This window comes from Myxine glutinosa, chromosome 2 (genome assembly GCF_964187855.1).
Source record: "Myxine glutinosa chromosome 2, kmMyxGlut1.1, whole genome shotgun sequence".
NCBI lineage: Eukaryota > Metazoa > Chordata > Myxini > Myxiniformes > Myxinidae > Myxine > Myxine glutinosa.
Window position 1 is genome coordinate 243,845,897 of NC_136262.1, and position 23,006 is coordinate 243,868,902.

Here is a 23,006-nt window from a genome sequence, read left to right on the forward strand (position 1 = left end):
GCAGGGAAAATGGCCTTAAAATGCATGTTGTTGTTGTTGTTGTATACAATGACATTCTAGATGATTGTGTGCTTCCAACTTTGTGGCAACAGTTTGTTGAAGGCCCTTTCCTGTTTCAGCATGGCAATGCCCCCGTGCACAAAGCGAGGTCCATACAGAAATGGTTTGTCGAGATCAGTGTGAAAGAACTTGACGGGTCTGCACAGAGCCCAGAGCTCAACCCCATCAAACACCTTTGGGATGAATTGGAACGCCGACTGCGAGCCAGGCCTAATCGCCCAAAATCAGTGCCCGACTTCACTAATGCACTTGTGGCTGAATGGAAGCAAATCCCCACAGCAATGTTCCACCATCTAGTGGAAAGCCTTCCCAGAAGATTGGAGGCTGTTCTAGAAGCAAATGGGGGACCAACTCCATATTAATGCCCATGATTTTGGAATGAGATGTTCGACAAGCACATACAGGTGTGATGTTCGGGTGTCCACATACTTTTGGCCATGCAGTGTATCTGGGCGACCCTGACCAAGCATGCAATTTTCCCGCACATATAATTGCCACTCTCTTTCCGTGACTGCTTCCAGGGTACTCGCTGCCAACTATAGGAGCACCAATGGCCTGCTCACTCGAGGGTCTTTCTCCAATGGGGGGGGGGGGGACAAATCCATGTCCGCTATTATAAACACCACTGGGGCGAAGTGAAACAATTACATTCATGAACAGGATTATAAATAATGAAATTGATACATGTGGGAAAATTACTTTAAGAAAGATTTTAAAGGTTGAAGAAAAAAAATCCGGAACTTTACCACCATTGATGCATTGTGTTTTACACCATCTTATTTAACACGTAACATTCGTTTTTCGTAACCCTGGTGTTGGCTTAATGGTTATGGTTTGAGATATTAGGCTCTTAGGTTTGAGTCCCTGCCGTGCTGTTAAAATAACATGAGGTGGGATGTCTCAGCCTGTCATCCTTCCAAGGTCAGCAATGAGTACCAGCTTACTGGTAACAGTCGCACTGCATCAGCAGCACAGCCACCCCGCACTTCCAGAAATGATGCCACCAGCAGCCATATACTGCATATGAAACAGTTCTTTGTGCCTGCTCTTTGTGTCCTTTATGACATCCTTAAAAAACTGCAAGTTTCCTGTTTGGAATGATTTTTCAATTTTTCTTTGACTATTTTCTGTTTTTTCCTGTTTCAATTTTTTTTTCCAAGGTCCGCAATGTCAGCTCCGCAATCCAAGTGCCAATCCGCAAGTGCCAATCCAAGTCCGCAATCCAAGTTCCAAGGTCCGCAATGTGCCAAGGTCCTGTTTCAATTTTTTTTTTTTTTTTTTACCAGAGTAAAAATATTTTCTTGCTCATCTCTGCGCATGTGCAATCGAGACCAATTCAGAGCCGAAGTACTGTTAAGCTACAAGTTTGCTTTCCAAGTCATGTTCCGACTTGTCGTCAAAATATAACATTCAATTGGAACAAGCGTTACGCCTAGGTCCCCCGTCGGGGAAGTGATGTGAGTTGACAAAGTGGAAGATGCAGAAAACATGCTATGATATGATATTTCGCTCACAAGGTTCAGACATACATGGAGGCGGCCATCTTGGATTTTGACGTGGCGACCCAATTTTCAATAGCGTTCTTCTTTATGCGTAGATACACCCACACACCAGATTAGAAGTTAGTAGTTCGTTTATTTTTCAAGATATTTCGCTCACAAGGTTCAGACATATATATGGTGGTGGCCATCTTGGATTTTGATGTGGCGACCCAATTTTCAATAGGTTTCTTCCTTATGCCTAGATACACCCACACACCAGATTAGAAGTTGGTACTTCGCTTATTTTTCAAGATATTCCGCTCACAAGGTTCAGACATACATGGCGGCGGCCATCTTGGATTTTGACGTGGGTTGCACCCACACACCAAATTCGAATGCGGTCCTTCGCTTACGCACGCCCGCACGCATGCCCGCACGGACGGACGGATGGACGGAGGGGAAAACCAATAGTCCCCCTTTCACTGTGCGGTGCGACGGGGGACAATTAAATTGTTCCTCGATCATAAACTGATGTTTGTAGACAGACTGACTGACTGACAAAGTGAACCAATAATTGCTTAACCCCACACCTTTTGCTTTGTGTGCGTGGAATAAAAACGTCAAAAGCCAAGGCATGACCTAAGCATTGGATCACCATTCCAGTAAGGAGATAGTAAAGGGTGTTCCATTGTTACAACATGCAAACTTGCAACATTCCCACTAGTTTGTTGAACAATTCTCTTGTAAAGAAAAGTAGATCGAGGCCAAATTTGACATCATAACCCTCGTGTGTGCAATCTTTGAATGTGCGTTTCTCAGAAATAAAAGGCCTCTATTAATCTTGGCGAACTATAGAACTACTTAACCACTACTTCTTTTAAAGATCTCCATTATTCCCATGTTGTTTGTGGGTTTGGCGGGAAAAGTTTTTTTCTTAAATATCTGGCCAGGCCTGATGTTCAACTGAAGGTAGCAAGGACTTGTATTTTGTTCAGCATGCCAGAGATAACTCACCTCCTCTTCACGAAAGATACCATGGCCAGAAAATGCTAGTAGATGGGACACCCAGATTAATGTCCGTCTGAGGGATGGCACGCTTTGTGATGCAACGCTCTGCCTGGGAAGTACCAAGCCGACGATTCATTTCGTCTGGTCTGGAAGTGAACCCAACCTAGACAGCTCAAAGGTAAGTGTGCTACCTGTATACCATCCTGTCTGATTGAATGCATTGAAGATTATTATTATTGAAGATTATCATATTGAAGAAGATTATCTTTATGAAAAAAGTATTATAATTTATAACTATATTATAACTATATTATAACTTTAACTAAATTATAACTATGAAAAAATATCAACGATACATTTTTTTAAATCGGCTTTACTAAATTATGTCTTATAACTGTTATAACTTTATGAAAAAAGTATTCTAACTTATAACTATATTATAACTTTAACTAAATTATAACTTTATGAAAAAATATCAACGATACATTTTTAAAATCGGCTTTACTAAATTATATCTTATAACTGTGTTATAACTTTATGAAAAAAGTATTCTAACTTATAACTATATTATAACTTTAACTAAATTATAACTTTATGAAAAAATATCAACGATATATTTTTTTAATCGGCTTTACTAAATTATATCTTATAACTGTGTTATAACTTTATGAAAAAAGTATTCTAACTTATAACTATATTCTAACTTTAACTAAATTATAACTTTATGAAAAAATATCAACGATACATTTTTTAAATCGGCTTTACTAAATTATATCTTATAACTGTGTTATAACTTTATGAAAAAAGTATTCTAACATAACTATATTCTAACTTTAACTAAATTATAACTTTATGAAAAAATATCAACGATACATTTTTTAAATCGGCTTTACTAAATTATATCTTATAACTGTGTTATAACTTTATGAAAAAAGTATTCTAACTTATAACTATATTATAACTTTAACTAAATTATAACTTTATGAAAAAATATCAACGATACATTTTTTTAATCGGCTTTACTAAATTATATCTTATAACTGTGTTATAACTTTATGAAAAAAGTATTCTAACTTATAACTATATTCTAACTTTAACTAAATTATAACTTTATGAAAAAATATCAACGATACATTTTTTAAATCGGCTTTACTAAATTATATCTTATAACTGTGTTATAACTTTATGAAAAAAGTATTCTAACTTATAACTATATTCTAACTTTAACTAAATTATAACTTTATGAAAAAATATCAACGATACATTTTTTTAAATCGGCTTTACTAAATTATAACTTATAACAATTATAACTGTGTGTGATGTATCAAAAAAAAATACGCAACTCATAAATACCTTAAAATCCACCATAATGCAATTCTAATGAAAGCTTGTCGTGTCCCAGGGGCAGCTATGTAATCAAGTCACATCAAACAGAGTCCAAGGTGAAAGTCGCTAAACTATATAACCAAACAAAGGCAAGGTAACTTGGAGCAACATTTATAGTTTGATAGTCGTCAGATAGTTGCAGATGTTGGATGAACACTTGGTTAGAGCTTGCCCCTTTTGTTTGGGCCTCTCCAACCTACTGGAGTTTGGATTTCTATCCTAAAAATACAACAAATTACCAAAGATACAAAGTAAGATAATCATGTGACTGTAACACGTGATCTCGGAGGTACTACAAGGCTGTGACAACAGCACAACTGCGATATTCCAACAACAAATGGAGCAAAGGAAGAGATGGAACGCAATTCAAAGCAGGCACGATAGGGAGTACACATCATGCAGGTTCCAAAGCAGATCCAAAGCAAATTCCGCAAGAGGGAATCAAATGCCCAGGGTTTGGGGGATAGAGGGGCCTGGGGTAATAGTCATCATTTCCGATTTGTAATGTAATAGTACCAGAGCTAACAAAATTGAGGTTCGTATAAAGAAAGACTTGTTAAATGGCGATCAACCCTGCCATTCGCATTTTATCAAGTCCATCCTGGATCTTAAACTTGATGGAACAAGCGTTTCCTTTACTCAAACAGAACGATAAAATGCTCGGGCTGGGCTTATGATCTGCGACAACTTTTGAAATGGCTGTACACTTTTGCTTTGATTGCAGTTCTATTATTTATTGGATAGAGGGACATCATGTTAAAGTCTTTCCTTTTTTGTATACGGAGTTAAGGCTCATGGAAGAGCTAGAACATGGAACGGAACAGGATGCAACAGAACAAAAAGCAACAGCAGTAAGGGAAGGGGAAAACAGCAACAGTGGGGGTTGAAGGACAAAATAAAGGAGGACTTGGACAAACAATGGGTGGGGGGAGAAGAGAGGAATATGGGGCGAATATTATGGATACAGAAGCAAACTTTCAGGAAGAAAAAACTGGAAATTTGGAAGGAGGCAGGCTTGGGGGTAGATTAGGGGGTTAGAGGTGAGGGTATAGAAGATCATGGTTTGGGATTGGGGATGCTTTGAGATGATGGTGAATAGCTGTCTTGAAGACTGAGATTGAGGATTGGGGATGCTTTGAGATGATGGTGAATAGCTGTCTTGAAGACTGAGATTGAAGAGAGTGTGGAAGTGGATTCCACAGGCGGGAAAAAAACAGGAACAAAAAAGTGGAGGGGAGCAGTAATTCTAGATTTAGGTAGATTCACCACAAGGTGGACTGCATGTGCTCTGCAGAAACCTAGGGGGGGCAAAGCATGGAAGGAGCAGAGGGTGCAAGACCAGAAAGGGGGTGGTAGAAGACAGAGACCAGCGACCTGTCTGTGATGGCAAAGTAATAGGCCCATAGAATCAGCTTCATGGCAGGAGATTCCCATCACTAAGCCACTTTGTGCAGTCAAATCGAGGGGAATAGTATGCAGGTTTTATGAAATTCGCCATTTCACACGTGCTCTGTATATGGTTGTATGCCGTAGCTAAAGGTGAGTAATAGAAAACAAACTTTCAATCAATCTATGGAATATTCCTTCTATGCTTTGCTGCGTTACTCGCTTTAATCCTTCTCACAATTCTTCCTTCCTTCTCTTTACCATATTATAAATGTAAGATCTATGTCATGTAGTTTTGTCAGAAGTGGGAGGTACACACACTCGCCTCTCAGATGTCCGGCCTAGCCTCAAATCTTGGGGCCAGCTACACAGTGTCACCCTCGTGTTTCACAGTAACGGTGATTCATCAATGTGTGCACCGTCCCTCAGATGGATGTTAAAATGGGTGTCGTGGCTGCCAGCATTAGTTGGTTGACGTCACAGATACCATGGTATCTAAGTTTGCAAAGAGTAGGCGAGCTATTGCCGGAACCCTGGCCAAATTCCTACCACCCTAGTACTGCATACAAAAGAAGAAGAAGAAAAACAAAGAAGAAGAATAAAAAGTAGAAAAAGATGTAGAAGTAGCAGAAGAAGAGGGATAGGAACATGGTTCGACATTGGAAACAAAAGTTGCATTAAATGAAAGAGAAACTCATTAGAGCCACAGACAAGGATATAAACAGAGTTTAGATTTTATTAACTGAGGAAAAATAACCAAACTACAACGGCATTCGGTACAGAGCATACGTCCACCAGGTTGAAATTTTGCTTTTATTTATCTGTAACCATCCCTTCCATCCTCAAACCCATTCAAATCCTTTCATTTTGTATCGCACTGATAGGCCAGATCTGGATTTGGACTTGACCAAAAATCGAATTGGCTTGTTCTTGTCACCGAATCAACTCATCCACCTCGTTTTGTTACAACTCGTCCACAACACAACTCTTTGAAATATCATGCTATATAATCGGCTTTCGCCCTATTTCTCAATGGTGAAGAATCACTTTTAAAAAAATTATCGGATCCACATCCAAATCCGGATATTTATCAAAATCTAATCATTTCGTCCTTGACACATACCCAACCTCTTCACCAAATTTCGGTTGAATCCGTCAACAACTTTTTGAGATATCCTGTTCACAAACAAACAAACAAACAACCAGACAAGCAGACATGAAGGCGTCAGGTGGTGGCCTGACAGTTATAACAAAAATCAAGAGAATCCATAATTGATTGATTAATTGTGTAATTAAAATAAATAAATAACTAATAATCGTAAAATAATTAATTTCTTAATTGGCTGATAGCATGCCTAAACCACCACTGTAAAATCAAATAATGAATCGATTAATTCACCGATAAATCAAAAATAGTCTTGACAGCCAAATCACTTGGTAACTGTCATGTCCAAATATCATCTTCCTAGCTCAAAAGGTGCCTGAGATATTGCCTCGATGAGCAAAAAAAAAAAAAGTACTTAATAAATCGATAATAATCAATCAATTAATTGATTAATCAGATAATAAAAAATACAGTTTTTGCCAAATCACTTGTTCACCCTCATGTCCAAATATCATCTTCCTAGCTCAAAAGGTGCCTGAGATATTGCCTCGATGAGCAAAAAAAAAAAAAGTACTTAATAAATCGATAATAATCAATCAATTAATTGATTAATCAGATAATAAAAAATACAGTTTTTGCCAAATCACTTGTTCACCGTCATGTCCAAATATCATCTTCCTAGCTCAAAAGGTGCCTGAGATATTGCCGAGATGAGAAAAAAAAAAAAAGTACTTAATAAATCGATAATAATCAATCAATTAATTGATTAATCAGATAATAAAAAATACAGTTTTTGCCAAAGCACTTGTTTAATATTATGCCCAAATTTCAGCTTCCTAGCTCAAAGGATGGCTGAGATATCACCCGGCCAAACGAGAGAACATTGACCTTTGACCTATACAGTCAAAAAAACATCGACAGTCTCACTTTTATCCTTCGGAATCCTCTGGTAAAGTTTGAGGACAGCTGAAAGTGTACGCGGGTTATCGCACTCGCAGACAAACAAACGAGACGGACCGACAAATGATGAAAATTGGAATTTTTTGTCATAAACACACAGGGGTGAAAACCTTCGGTGGCGGAAGGTAGTAAATAAGGTATTTTGTACAAGATCAACAAAAAAAATACCACTACATTGAAGTTTGATTCCAAATCCGAGTCCTTGCGAGTTCGATTATACATTTTCTTCCAGTCTTTCAAAGGACGTAGCAGAGCAAGGGGTTGATGTAGTCGATTTTATAATCACTCCAAAGCTAGTGGAGTAACCCATTTAACGAGGCATTACAACCGGACATTTAATACTCGCCAATTCGCACGTCGTCCATCGAATACCCATTGTGATACTCCAAGCCGGGATTTCAAGTACATCTGGGCAAATTTCACCCTGGTTTTGAATCCAAAATATATTGGGGATTCAACCGAGGAATTCACATTCATAACAGTGCCCGTCAGGCATGTACTTGTGAAGCAGGCTCCAATGCATCATGCAATAACACCAGCCACTGCAGCCTGTACCATTTATATCACAAAATGACTTGGGGGGGGCCCATCATTCAGTTTCATTTAAATCAACAAATATCCATCGTGTATCCGATAAATCTCATCACTTAGAATAAAGAGCCGAATCCTATATATTATCCAAAGCTCAAAAAGTATCTTGACATATTCATTTTGAGCGAAGGATGCGCTGTAATAAATCAAATCTCAATTGGAATAAGGAAACTAGTGGGAACCCCTGACCGCTTCCCTCACACCTCTCCTCTCATTCTCAATTCCTCTTACAAATGCCACATTTTATACCATGATGTATTGCCCATCGACCCATCAATGGATTGTTTCCTCTCCAACCTTTGCAATTCAGCTCTTCCACGAGCCTCGACCTAAGCCTGGTGTTGGCTTAGCGGTTAGGGTGCCGGCTTGGGATCTTAGGATCCTGGGTTTGAATCCCGGTCGATCGCTGAATTAATGCCAGGGGGGTTGACTCAGCCTGACATCCTTCCGGGGTCCGCAAATTGAGCACCAGTTCACTGGTAATTCCCTGTGTGTCGCAAGAGGCGACTAACAGGGTTGGCGGCAGGAAGGGCATCCGGCCATAAAACATTGCTTCAAAAAAAGGGGACCAGGGTGCCCAAAAAAGGCCAACCCCTGCTCTGCGGGAAAAAAATGGTGGTTCTTCTTTCATGAGCCTCGACCTCTACTTTAAAAAAAAACAAAAAACTTAAACTCAGTGAAGCGTTTTAGAGAAAGAATTTGAGAAGCTTATTGAGCTGCAGTTAATCCAACCGGTGAGTTTGCTCGGCGGAATGTCCGCAAGCACCGTGACCGGAGACAGGAAAAAGAGCTGCGCTGCTGCTGCTGCTGCCCAAGAACCATGAAAACACTGCAGTAAAACAACCCCTTCAGCAAAAACACTGACGTGCCTCCCGACTGCAATATCAACTTCAAAACCGTACTCTCACAAGCACGATGGGAATGTGAAATGAGATTTATTAAATGAAACTACATATTCCATCAATTCACATTACAACTGCATCCATAATATGTTCGCACTTTTTTGGCCAATAATGTCATAGTGACCACCGATAGATGTGCACCATTCACACACCCAAACAAACACGAAGCTCTTGTACGTTTTAAGCTGATATACGAATAAGGACAAATATTCCATACGAGCAGGTGTACCCATGGTTGCCCGGTGCCGTTCTAGTCGTGTTGCCATTTTGAAGAAATCAAATTTTGTTTTTTTCTATTTTTGTGTAGGCCTAAAACACTTCCCTATACCCACGAAGGAATTGGGTCTGGGATCATTTCGTATTACCTTTCACTTAGCTACAAAGGCTAAGGTACAACACAGCAATTTAAAAAAAAACTTTTTATCCCCTCCAAAGTCCCCCAAAATAAAGTTGTTTTTTTTTTATTATAATTTCCAATTTTTCAAACTTTTAAATCTAAAATACTCCCCAGCTCTCACTGATGAACATCTGGAAGTTCGACGGAAATATTTTCGGCCATCTCTCAGCAAAATGGCGACATAGACAGACATCTCTCTAATAGTATAGATTCCCTTACTATTTATTACCCTCGCCAGAGGAGAGGGTATTGCAATTGAGTCTGTTTGTTTGTCTGTTTGTTTGTTTGTCCGCACAGAATAAATATAATTTTCTCTGCAACCGTTGGTCCGATTGACCAGAAATTATCACCATAGGTGCAACTCCACCTGTAGATTTTTAAATAATTATGACGTCATATGTCACGTGGTACGTGCGCCATCTTGGAAAAAACCGAAAATTTTGTACCTCTATATCTCTAAAAGCACTGCATACAAAAAATTGAGACATGGCTCATTGTAACGAACTCTCCATGGGGAATAAAATATGTTAATGATGATGTCATAGGTTCCTCCATCATGACGTCATATTAGACAAGTACAAAACTTCATCCGATCAAGATGAAATTTCTTGAGCATCATCTTGGGATAAATTGGAGAAAAAAGAAGAAGATGACAGTCATCGGTCACGTGGTTCGGCCGCCACATTTGTTTTACAACAAAAGCCTTCAAAACCACTGAAAACACGTCCTGGCGAGGGTCTGCAATCTCTGATTTCTCTTTCTCGTTTTATTATGCATTTGTGGGCTGGTAGGGTAGCCTAAAGGATGCACACTCGCCTCTGAGTTGTCTAGCCTAGGTTCAAAACTCCACCGAGCTATAAACAACCATGCTGGTATTCATATGCAGGGTGATGAATCAATGTGTGCACCGCCCATCAGAAGGACATTAAGCATGAGAACCCATCATAAGAACTCCACCGAGTGGGTGGATGTTAACGATCCCACCATGTAATTCGCAAAGAATAGGAAAGTTATCCCCGGCACCCTGAGCAAATTCCAAATTCCCGCCCGGACTACAGGCAGCAAGCAGTCTGGGCCTATCGGAGGTTCCTTGACACCAGGATACGCTTCTTGCTATGTTCGATTGTTGTTGCTGTTTCTGCACAATACATTAAGTTCCCCAGGTTGTTCACATTTTTATGAAAGGCCTTCTTAGACCAAGAAGTTCAACTGATTCTATGTACAGTGCCTTCAAAACGTATTTGCACCCTTGACTTTTTTCGCATTTTGTTGTTACAGCATGTAAAATGGGTTTAATTGAGTTTGTTCGTCATTGATCTGCATATAATACCCCATAATGTCAAAGTATATTTTTAAAAAGAATTTTTTACAAAATAACTTAAAATGAAAAGCTAAAATGAGTCAATAAGTATTCAACCCCTTTGCTATGACACTCCAAATTGAGCTCAGGTGCATCCAATTTCCTTTGATCATTACTGAGATGTCTCTACAACTTGATTGGAGTCCAGCTGTGGCCTATTCAATTGACTGGACATGATCTAGAAAGAAACCCCTTGCTATCTAAGGTTCCACAGTTGATTGTGCATGTCAGAGCAGAAATTCTGCCATGAACTCCAAGGAACTGTGCGTAGAACTCCGAGATATAATTATGATTAAGCAAAGATCTGGGGAAGGGTATAAAACAATTTCGAGAGTATTGAGAATTCCCAAGAGCACATTGAGCTCCATCATTAGGAAATGGAAATAATATGGAACTATGCAGACTCTTCCTAGAGCAGGCTGTCCAACCAAAGTGAGCAACCGAGCAAGGAGGACCTTGGTCATGCAGGGAGGTGACCAAGAACCCAATAACCACTGACAGAACTACAGAGTTCCATGGATGAGATGGGAGAACCTGCCGGAAGGGCAACAGTCTCTGCAGCACTTCACTAATCTAGGCTTTATGGGAGAGTGGCCAAACGGAAGTCACTTCTGAGAAAAAGGCACATGACTGCACACCTGGAGTTTGCAAAAAGGCATGTGAAAGATTGAGAGCATGAGGCAAAATATTCTGGGGTCTGAGGAGACGAAAATTGAACTCTTTGCCCTGAATGCAATGTGCTACGTCTTGCAGAAACTGAGCACAGCTCATCACCCATCTAACACCATTCCTACCGTGAAGCTTGGTGGTGGCAGCATCATGCTATGGAGATGCTTTTCAGTGGAAGGGACTGAGAGACTTGTAAGGATAGAGGGAACAATGAATGGAGCCAAATACAGGTAAACCTGCTTCAGAGTGCAAAAGACCTTAGGCTGCGGCACAGATTTCTTTTGAACAGGACAATGACCCCAAGCATACAGCCAAAGCAACACTGGAATGGCTTCAGAACAAGAATGTGAAAGTCCTTGAGTGGCCCAGCCAAAGCCCAGACTTGAATCCCATTGAGAATCTGTGGAAAGACTTGAAGATTGCTGTTCACCGACGCTCCACATGCAACTTCACAGAGCTTGAGCAAATCTGCAAGGAAGAATGGGAGAAACTCCTCAAATCCAGATGTGCAAAGCTGATACTAGGGTATTGCATTTGCTGATACTGGGGTATGTATACAGACATACCCAAGAAGACTCAAAGTTGTAATCGCTGTCAAAGGCTCTTCTACGAAGTACTGACTCAGGGGGGTTGAATACTTATGTAAATTACATATTTCTGTCTGTAATTTTTAATCATCATGTAAAATAAAAAATAAAAACTCCACTGATAATGATGGGGCATTCATTATGTGTACATCAGTGACAAAAAAAATCTCAATTTAATCCATTTTAAGTTCAGTCTGTAACACACCAAAATGTGAAAGGGTCATGGGGTGTAAATACTTTCTGAAGGAACTGTACATGTAGTCCCATGTATTTAAAAAGGAAAAATCAATGCTGGCCTTTCTTGCAGTCTTGAGAGTCTCTCATTCTTACAACTTTCTGAAAGCTTCTCACACGTCACTCGATGTGATTGAAAAAATGGATCTTTTGTTTCATATCGTCGCAAAGATCAGGAAAACTAACTTGCATTAAATAATGTCAATAGCTCCTTTCAGCACCTTCTCATTCCAAAGTGCAAGGGAGTTCTCTTGTGAGCAGTCTGGTGATTTGGTATACAAAACTCAGTGGATGTCTTCACCATCACTAGTTCTTTAACAGTCCCAGGATCGGCTGTGGCGAAAGTTCGGCCAGTGTATTTCAGGAACTAGGCCAAAAGTTGGTGTGAATGCAATTTGGGCAAGAGTTCAGAACGTGTTCCAGGGTGCTCGCCTGCTCTTCGCAAAAGACACTGTGCCATATTTAAGGTCCGTCCACTCACTCATGTTAACAGAGAGGACACCAAGCTCAACATCAATCCAAGGGACAGTGCATTTGTAGTGCAAAGCCATGAACTGGGAAGCACCAATTCCGAGAGTTTATATTCGGGTATCGAACCCAGATTAGCCGGCTCAAAGGAAAGTGCAACACCTTCGTACAATCCCGTCGGATCATCATAACCGTATACACATACGTAATTATATCACCATTTGAGCATCAATGTGGGGAAGTAGACTCAGAGCGGTTAAATCCTAGGAAGTAGAAATTTTCAGCAGATGTTTGATTTAATGTATTCAAAATAAGAATGCTTACCCAATTTGAAGCGTTTGCACGAAGGGCGATAACACAGGAACGAGAAACGACACCCTTGTCAAATCAATATTTCAAGCCAAGGTAATTCCGTGGCCCGAAATAATTAATGAAAGCGTTCTTATCCGCATCTTCGTCAAATACAATTTTGATGCTAGGTTGTTCATCGTAATCCTCTTTATTTGATCCTTTATTTAAATTGTTAATTTGTTTATTTTATTTTTTATTTAAAATTTAAACTTATTTATTTATTATTATTATTTGTATTTTAATTGCTTTATTCCATTTATTTTTATTTTTATTTTTTACAGTGCTGTTGATCAAATGCACTGGTGCCACAAAACAGAATTTTTTTCACGAGGACAAAGTCAAAAATTTGCAGACGTCCTCATAAATCGATGGTGATGTTACAGGATCTGTTTATCTGCTTTATGACCGGTGTGCGTTTGTGCTCGTTGGTCCGGCGAAGCTTACATCAGGCCCATTGTGATGCCCCAATGACCAAGTGCATTTTTGCCTCTAATCAGAGTGCACAGCTACGTCACAAACGGCCGTATTTCAAACGAATCAATGGATAGAAGAGGAAGTCCTCGCGCGCCCTATTAAAAGGATAGAAGAGGAAGTCCTCGCGCGCCCTATTATACGGCATGTGGCGGGTCCGCACCGATATGGTGCCACTGCCATAACTGGGTTGGCATGACCCTGGGCGGGCCGCACCGTGCGATCCTGAATACGTCCGCCACGCAACACACATTATACACGCGCGATCGATGGATGGATTCTTCATCAGCGCCCCGCCTCGCAGAGTGAACACAAGGAGGCCGCGACATGCGATGACATCCAATTTTTGGCGCACGTGGCTGTACGGCAGGACGTGCGAGGATTTTAATTGGCAAAAACAGCAGGAAATAATCTCCAGAAGAATTACCTCCACCACCCCCTAGCGCCCTTGCTCTGCTTCGTGAGCGGGTTTGTTGGCCTCATCCCGCGCGAGGCCACTCGATCCCGCTCATCCCACACAGTCTCCCAAATCGATTTCCCATTTTCGCCGCGTGAACTCAGCGTCACGTAAACCAAGCAGATGGTCCAACGGTCGGTCTACCAAGCTGTGCACATATGGCACCGGGTTCGGTTTGCATTTTCTCATTGGTAAATCAAACCTGTGATTACTATAAAACAATAATGAATACTAATGGCTCACGTTGTTAATACTACAAATTGGTAATATTTGCATTGCGTGAACGTGTCCTTTCAATGAAATACAGAATATCGTGCTGCACATAATGGTGCACGTGTCTCGGTATATCGAGCAATTTCTATGTTATTTGAGGAAATGCATGTGTATTGTATGAAATGAAAACAGGAACATGTACATAATTGGGGTTGCATGTAGGTTAGTGTACACTTATATCTACATAGAGCTGGACGTGTGTGTGTATGTGTGTGTGTGTGTATGTGCGTGTGTGTGTGCGTGTGTGCGTGTGCGTGTGTATCTATATATGTGCTGGCAGGATAGCATATAGACTGTAGTGGTACGCAAACTGGTTTTTCAGCTGTCTAGCCTGGGTTCGAATGCTGACCCGGTTATAACATGTCATCCTGGTGCTTCACAGGCTTCGCGATTCATCAATGTGTGTGCCGTCCCTCGGATGGATGTTAAACGGGCATCCTGTCTGCGAACATTAGTTGGTGGACGTTAAAGATCCCACGGTGTCATTCACGAAGAATGGGCAAGCTATCGCTGGCAACCTGAACAAATTACAAATTCCTGCCCCAACTACTGCTGGAAAGGTAACGCAAAGCATCTAGTGTAGTCTTTGCCATGAAGCTGCTTTGGCAGGTTTGAGTACATGTGCATGTCTGGATGCGAACAACACACACACACACACACACACACACACACACACACACACACACACACACACACACACACACACACACACACACACACACACACACACACACACACACACACACACACACACACACACACACACACACACACACACACACACACACACACACACACACGTTTTTAATCCCGTCCCGTTGGAATTAGGACCGACACCATCGGCGAGTGATGAATAAAACATTTTCGCACCGTTTGTTTTTCACACAATCGCTGTAAACAGAAGTGTACAATGTACATGTTTACAGTAAACACGGGGAGGTTTGATAGCGCAAGGAAACTTGCTCGTGTAAATGGGGCCCAGTTATCGAGAGGGGAGGGGAGGGGGTGAGAGGATGGGGATGGGGGGGGGAAGATGGATGGGGAGGAGGAGGTGGAGGAGAGGGGGATGGATGGGAGGGGGATGGATGGGAGGGGGATGGATGGGAGTGGGATGGATGGGAGTGGGATGGATGGGAGGAGGACGAGGATGGATGGGAGGGGGATGGATGGGAGGAGGACGGGTGGGGGGGGGGCGGATGGGAGGGGGTGGAGGAGAGGGGGATGGATGGGAGGCTGGAGGGAAGGGGATGGATGGGAGGAGGGTGGATTGGAGGGGGGTGGATGTGAGTGGGACGGATGTGAGTGGGACGGATGGGAGGGGTACGGAGGGGAGGGGGACGGATGGGAGCGGGACGGATGGGAGGGGGACGGAGGGGAGGGGGACGGATGGGAGGGGGACGGATGGGAGGGGGACGGAGGGGAGGGGGACGGAGGGGAGGGGGACGGAGGGGAGGGGGACGGATGGGAGGGGGTGGATGGGAGGGGGATGGAGGGGAGGATGGAGGGAAGGGGATGGATGGGAGGAGGGTGGATTGGAGGGGGGTGGATGTGAGTGGGACGGATGTGAGTGGGACGGATGGGAGGGGGATGGATGGGAGGGGGACGGAGGGGAGGGGGACGGATGGGAGGGAGACGGATGGGAGGGAGACGGATGGGAGGGAGACGGATGGGAGGGGGACGGATGGGAGGGGGACGGATGGGAGGGGGACGGATGGGAGGGGTACGGAGGGGAGGGGGACGGATGGGAGCGGGACGGATGGGAGGGGGACGGAGGGGAGGGGGACGGATGGGAGGGGGACGGATGGGAGGGGGACGGAGGGGAGGGGGACGGAGGGGAGGGGGACGGATGGGAGGGGGTGGATGGGAGGGGGATGGAGGGGAGTGGGATGGGGGCATGACCGACACGTCCCGACGATACAATAGGCGCTCCCAGCGCATGTACATCACGTGTGTCGGCGCATGGGACAGATGGGACAGCTCGTCCGTACGTGCAAACACGATATGCAAATGTCGAGCACGTCGGGGCTCTCCTGGTAGAACCCTGAGGGAGAAAACCGGAAAGAGGAGTATAGACCAAAATAAAGCCGACGGATCTGTCGGAGACCTGGACACATGTCAGACCGTAATCGCATTCATTACCCGAGACAATATTTAGGAAAGACCGCGTCCGCACGCACTGCGACCGACACGGCGCTAGGATACCGCTTCGCGAGCACAATGACACCGCGTGCAGGTGTTGATGAGAAGCGGCGCGGCGCAGATGCCGAGCGCGGCGGGACGCGGCCCCGGTTCACTCACAGACGTTGAATGGAGTGCGAGAGCCCCCGGGGCACCGAGCGGAGGCGCAGCTGCTGGCAGGCGAGAGCGCTCGGGGAGCAAGTGCAGCCGGCCGGACACCCCGAGGATCCGCGCGTCGGCGGCGGCACCACGAGCAGCATCGTCCCGACGAGCGTCAGAGCAAAGGCGCCCGCCATGGCCACGGCGGGGGGTCAGGGGGAGGGGGAGGGAGGGTGGCGTGGCCGCACAAATAACAGTGGAGACCAGGGGTGTGGGGTCGTGCGAGGACAGACGCGAACGCTGGGGTGACGGTTTAGACGACGCGAGCAGCGGGTCCGGACCCAGGGAGAGCCGGGACTCAACCGGAACCGGCGCAGCTCAATACCCGGGAAAACGGGAGCGCGTGGAGTGAGCGCCAAGCCCGACAAATGGCCCCGCCCCTCCGCGCCCGTCCACCAATGGGCGGACGGCGAAATCGTGCGCGAGAGCTAACAGGTGAACTTCAACGTCGCTCGGGGAGTTTGTGCGGACAATGTAGCGATGACACCGTCATCAGCACATTCAAAACAGCGACGGAATGGGGACTCAATTTGAACAAATCCCAATAACATAATAAGAACTGTTATCTCGCACAATGGTGCACAGGTAGCGCACGCACTTACCTTTGAGCTGGTCAGGTAGCCTCGGTTCAATTCCCAAGTTCTGTATCACAGAGTGAGCCGTCACTCGGATATGGACGTTAAGCCGGGTGTCCTACGGTCCTACCTGCTAGCAGTACTTCGTGTTCATTAAAGATCCCACAACGTATTTCTACCAAAAGTACAACCTGAACAACATACAAATTCCTGCCAGGCCTGGCCAGTCGGTTCGTGAAAGGCTTCTTCCACAAACTTTCACAACAACAAACCACAAAGTGGTGGGAATACTTGAAACCGAAAATTCGGCCAGGTGGAGTAAACTTCGGGGGAACTTCTTGGACCGAACTTTTACCCACGGCGTGATTTCGTTAACATGTGTACCTGTAGATACCTGTAGCCAGTGATATAGCCGAGAGGTACCACACTCTCAGCACTTAGCCGTCTATATCCTGGGTTCGACTCCCGACACAGCAACAAAGTGCCATCCTGGTGCTTCGCAGGCTCATTCATCACTGTATCCTCGCATGGGTTTTAAGCCGGCCGTCCTGTCTGCCAGCATTAGTTCGTGGATGGTAAAGATCCCACGGTATCCTTCGCGAAGAGTAGGTGAGCTATTACCGGCACACTGAAACAAATGACAAATTCCTGCTTAAATCGACAGGGGGCACTGCATCAGTGGCACAGGAAATCCTGCAAAAAAAAAATGTTCTTTAGAAATTCAAAGGAACTTCAGGACAACATTCTACAGAACTGTTCTATAGAAATTCACAGGGGGGGGCGTGGTCAATGAGGGGTTCCTGGTGCCCACGACCTGACCCTGGGGACTACCAACACGCATGCAAAATTTGGTGGAAATCAGGTGGAAATTGTAAGTCATCTTGGACTCCCCTCCTGACCCCCACTCCCAATTCCCCCCACATTATTAATTTTTGGAATTCGTACAAAGGGAAAGATTTGGTGTGACAATTGTGGACAAAGTCTAAAACAAAACTCGATTTGGCTACAGTGCACCCCAAACAAATGGCTTGTTGAAAGCTTCCAGGCTTACAGAAACTTGCTTACCAATTGTCTTATTTTTGGCGTGTTCAAACTCTAGACTCATGGAAGAGCGAGGAGACAGAGGACATCAATCACAGTAGGTGAATGGCGCAGCAGGTGATGCTACAAGCAAGGGATTGTGAAGATATATGAGTTGATGAAACCATGGAGTATGAGGGTTGGGTTAGTTAGGACTAATGGGGGTAGAAAAGATCACAGGTAGGAAATGGGGAATGACATGACATGGTGGTGAACCACCTGCATGAAGCCTCGGAGGGCAGATTGAGAGAGAACAGCCTTTGGAGGAGGGTTACACAATTATAAAGTGTTGAGGTGTTCAGTGAACCTGGATCTAGAAAGCTTAACCAGCAGGGATTACTGGAAGAACGCGTGCATCATGCCGGAGCGGAGAAGGGTCAGAAGGTCGAGAGAGCAGATGGAGCGGTAAATAATCGTGAGGCCATGCTGACCTGTCTGCAGAGTTGAAGGAACAGACCTTGTGTTTTATCCTCATCACAGGGAATGTTAATACTGTGCGTACTCAGGTTGAGAGCTTTCGACTCCACAGAATCCAGGAGAGACGCATGTGATGCTGGAGTACCAGCCCATAGGGGAGATCCATACTCCATTGGGCTTGGGACAAACTTTTGCAGGCTGTAAGTAGATGTCGTTGGTCAAGGAATGATTTGGGATGAAAGAGGATGCTCAGACTTTAGAACTCCCCCACCCCATCTTTCTCGCGTTCCTCCTCACCTCTGCTCTTTTGCTTTGACGAAGGGCTAATGTTCAAAACGTCATCTTTGCTTCGCTTCCCACAGTGGTGAGCATACCTTCGTTAATTTTCTATTGATAAATCTGTTGTTGGAGTTCATTAGAGCCAAAATAATTTGGGTCTTCCTCTAAATTTAAAGTTAATATCATCGTACATTTAGTATCGGGGACGCCTCTTCACCGTGGTTGTACAACTCGACGCAAGTCTGGGGCCATATCTTCTCCATCCTTTGCTCCTGCCCAGATTCGTCAGGGCAGCGCGATCACAGTCAGAGTTCCGATTGGTCTCCATGGACCGGCCCTTTCCCTCTTGTCTCTGTACGTCTGTATGTGTGACGCAATTTTTCTAAGAGATTGTTAAACGGATCTCCATAAAACTTTCAGATGTTCATCAGTGAGTGCTGGGAAGTGTTTTAGGCAAAAAATAATAATTAAAAAGTTGGATCTTTTTTTAAAAATCACTCCATGTTGCCTAAGCCTTTGTGGATACATGAAAGGTAATATTAAAATGATCCCCGACCTCATCCCTTAGTGGGTGTAGTGAAGGGTTTGAGGCCCCCACAAAAGTAGGAAAAACAAAATTTGATTTATTCAAACTGCCAACTGGATTAGAACAGCACCGGGCAACGCCGAGTACCCCTGCTAGCGCTCTTTAAAGAGCACCCATTCTGCCAAAGCATTCTGCCCCCCCCCCTCCCCTTCCCACGCCTCCTGCCCCCAAGCCCTCTCCCTCCCACACTTCTCCCTGCTCTCAAATGTTGTGGTTGTGTGCTTCCCCTTCTCTCCCCATCTTGTCTTCCGCTCCCTCTTTTTGTATATTTTGTTTGTCTGGTTGATTTGTTTGTGAAATAAATGTCAGCTCTTTCACGAGCCTCGATTCAGTATACAAAAAAAGCAAGAAAAAAAAAGCACTTTATTGGCTAAAGTTACGATTCTGGACGAGTTGCCACTCTGACACCGGAAGTCAGGGCGGGAATTGGGGATTTCGCCAGGGAGAATTGGGGATTTCGCCAACAAAATCGAGTTGTTATCCCATACAAACGCTCCTATACTAGCGCTAGGAGAAGCAGGGTATGCGGTCCTTACACAAGAAATGTTAAGCCAGTTTTTCCATATGCCAGCACTTGCTTGTGGATCTCAGTACTCAAAGGGCTTTTTTGATACAACGAGGTCATTATGTGCTTGTATAATGACAAATTTCAAATTATTGCTTCTTGGTCTGGAGCACAACTCATCCCTCGTGCTCACATGCTTTTTTGTGCCATTCGGACATGGCAAATGACCCTGAGAGTGATTCTCTGGCCGAAACTATCGTGTTGCTCCAACTGTGCGTCCCTTCCCACCAGGGTTGAGCACCGCCCTTTGCTTCAATGAAATACCAACAACAAAACAACATCACATGTATTGTCATTAATAGCTATTATACGTATGCCATCTATAGATTCTGTGCTATAAGAAAGCCGCTTGTCTGTGTGTGCGTATGTCGCCATAATTCTCATAGATGGCTGAACGGATCTTCGTCAATTTTAGAGGTTCATCAGTGAGTGCTGGGAAGTGTTTTGGGGGGAGATTTTTTTTTAACTTTTTGAAAAATCTTTTGAAATTTAAAAGAAAAGAAGTTGGATTTTAGGCGATTTTTTCTTTTCTTTTAATCTCTCTCGCCTGGATTAGAACTTTATCAATGGAGGAGCCCAATGGGCCACCCAATGGAGGAGCTGTACCACAGAAAAGGTGTCGCGGCCCCATTATTTAGTGGGTGTAGGGAAGTGTTTTCAATCAATCAATCAATCAAGGGAATTGTTTTTGGCCCCCACAAAATAATAGGACCTGCGAGTCCTTTATAGACACCTCTCTCTTATAAAGTAGACTAACTTCCGGGGCTTCTAACTTCAAAATTTGCACTTTTTCTTTGACCCCAGAACTACTCTCTCCTCTGTGGTGGTGAGAGAAGGCATGCTTAGTGCTGCCACACCTTTTCCAGGGCAAGGGATGCACTGGGTGGCTTGCTTTTGCCTTCCATGGGGTAGTTGACACAGGAAATTGTAACTTGTATGAAGTGCCAGCACCAACTCCCGAAAGACACCGTGGGGTCTTCAACGTCCACCAACTAATACTAGGAGATGGAACATAACACCAAACTTCCACCTGAGGGATGACACACTCTGTGATGCAACGCCCTGCCTGCGAAGCACCAATCCAACAGTTCATAGTTGCGTCGGATATTGAACTCAGACTGGACAGCTCAAAGGTGATGATCTTTCCTAGGAAAACCACATTTCAAAGCTGGCTTTGTCGTGCGAAGTCCTTCTCTGGCACAGAAAGGGTGTCGAAGGGCGAAGTCCTTCCTTGGCACCTCTGAGCTCCTCACCACACACAAAGCTTTCATTCGCATCTCAATGGAATACTGCTCTCCCCTCTGGGCTGGTGCTTCTACCTCACACATATACTGCTCTCCCCTCTGGGCTGGTGCTTCTACCTCACACATATACTGCTCTCCCCTCTGGGCTGGTACTCGGCTTCACGCTGTTGAATCCAAAGCTTTCAGAATCATTGCTATCTCCCATGATGAAGCTGATTCTGTGGGCCTTTCACTCACTCACCGCAGGCAGGTTGGTGGTCTTTCTGTCTTCTACCGACTCCTCTCGGGCCTTGCTCCCCCCAGCTCTCTCTGTGCTCTGTCCCTCAAATATTCCTTCAGGTCGCACAAGATCTGCCAGCAATCCTCTTATGGTTAAACTGCTAAAATCTCGGCTCTCTGCTCACCTTCACTCCTTCATTCCTCTTTTCTCCCGCCTCTGGAACAAACTCCCTCACGCTCTTCAATCCCACTCCTCCCTCCAGGTCTTTAAAACAGCTGTTCACCACCATCTCTTGTCTTCCTCCATCCAAAACCTTGATCTTTTCTACCCCCGTTAATTCACCCCAAATCCACGTCTTTCAGATCTCTCCTGTTTCAGATCTCTGACTTCATTCCTGAAATTCCTGGTAGTGTCAATGTGTTTTATACCCTGTCCGCCCCCTCTCAATCCCCCCCCCCCCAATCCACCTGCACCCCCACAGCCCTTTCCCTCCCACAGATCTCCCGATGTCCCTGTCCTCTACTTTTGTGCTTGTGTGCTACCCTCTCTCTCCACATCTTGTCTCCCACTCCCTTTATAATATGTTTTCTATGTCCGTTTATGTATTTTGTGTTTAATGTACTAGCTCTTATATGAGCCTCGATCATTTATACAAAAATATATAAATGGAAAAAGGTGCACCACCTTGTGGGACTCCCAAACCTATGCCTTTTAAAACATTGTATTACCCAATTGATGATGCCATTGTTAAGTCAACAGGTTTAAATGTTTGGCTGCACCATGGTTGGTGGATGGGGGTTATGTTTTCACCTATGCCTTTCTGTTTCTCAGCAGAATATCTCAAAAAGTTAAAGACGGATTTGGAAGAAATTTGGTGGAGAGGTTGGGTGTGTGATAAGGACGAATTGGGTAGATTTTGGTGAAGATCCGGATCCAGGTACTCGAACTTTTCAAGTGATTCTTCACCATTGAGGGATAGGGCCAAAAAAGACAGCACGATATTTCAAAAAGTTATGAACGGATTTGAATGAAACTTTGTGGATGAGTTGGTTCGGTGACAAGAACAAGCTGATTTGATTTTGGCTCATGTTCGAATCGAGATCTGACCTATCAGTGGGATACAAAGTGTAAACTGTTCAGCCTGGTGGAGGTATGTGCTTTACCGAGTGCCTTTCTAGTATATTTACGAGGTTCCGATTATTTTGGTATGTACTGAATCAAGAATACCAAATTGGTACTAAGGGTTCTGACGCTGAGGGGACAACAAAACACTATGGCACTAAATAAAATTAAATGCCTCTAATTGCCTTTAAATTAAATAATAAATTATCTAAATAAAATGCCTAAATAATAATACAATTAAATGCCTCGAATTGCATCTAAATTAAATTAATTAATTAAATGCCTCTAATTTGCGTGGTGCTGAAAAGCATTAATAAACTAGAACGCCACTCAGTAGAGCGCATACTCCCGCCGTGGGTGGCCGCCGCTGAGCCCTATCTTCCAATGGTAAAAAAAATCCTTCAAAAAATTCCTGGATCCGGAATAATATCCTGA

General features: G+C 43.9%; 1 protein-coding gene across 1 annotated transcript in view; it reads right to left on the minus strand.

Moving 5' to 3' along the window:
• The window catches only part of LOC137420701 (slit homolog 2 protein-like), a 709,809-nt gene extending 693,169 nt beyond the window's left edge, over positions 1 to 16,640 (minus strand). The window contains exon 1 of the mRNA XM_068105981.2: positions 16,445 to 16,640. Within this exon, the coding sequence (XP_067962082.2) occupies positions 16,445 to 16,620 (176 nt within the window). The 5' untranslated portion in view covers positions 16,621 to 16,640. The remainder of the gene's footprint in view (positions 1 to 16,444) is intronic.
• Between the last annotated feature and the right edge of the window lie 6,366 nt (positions 16,641 to 23,006).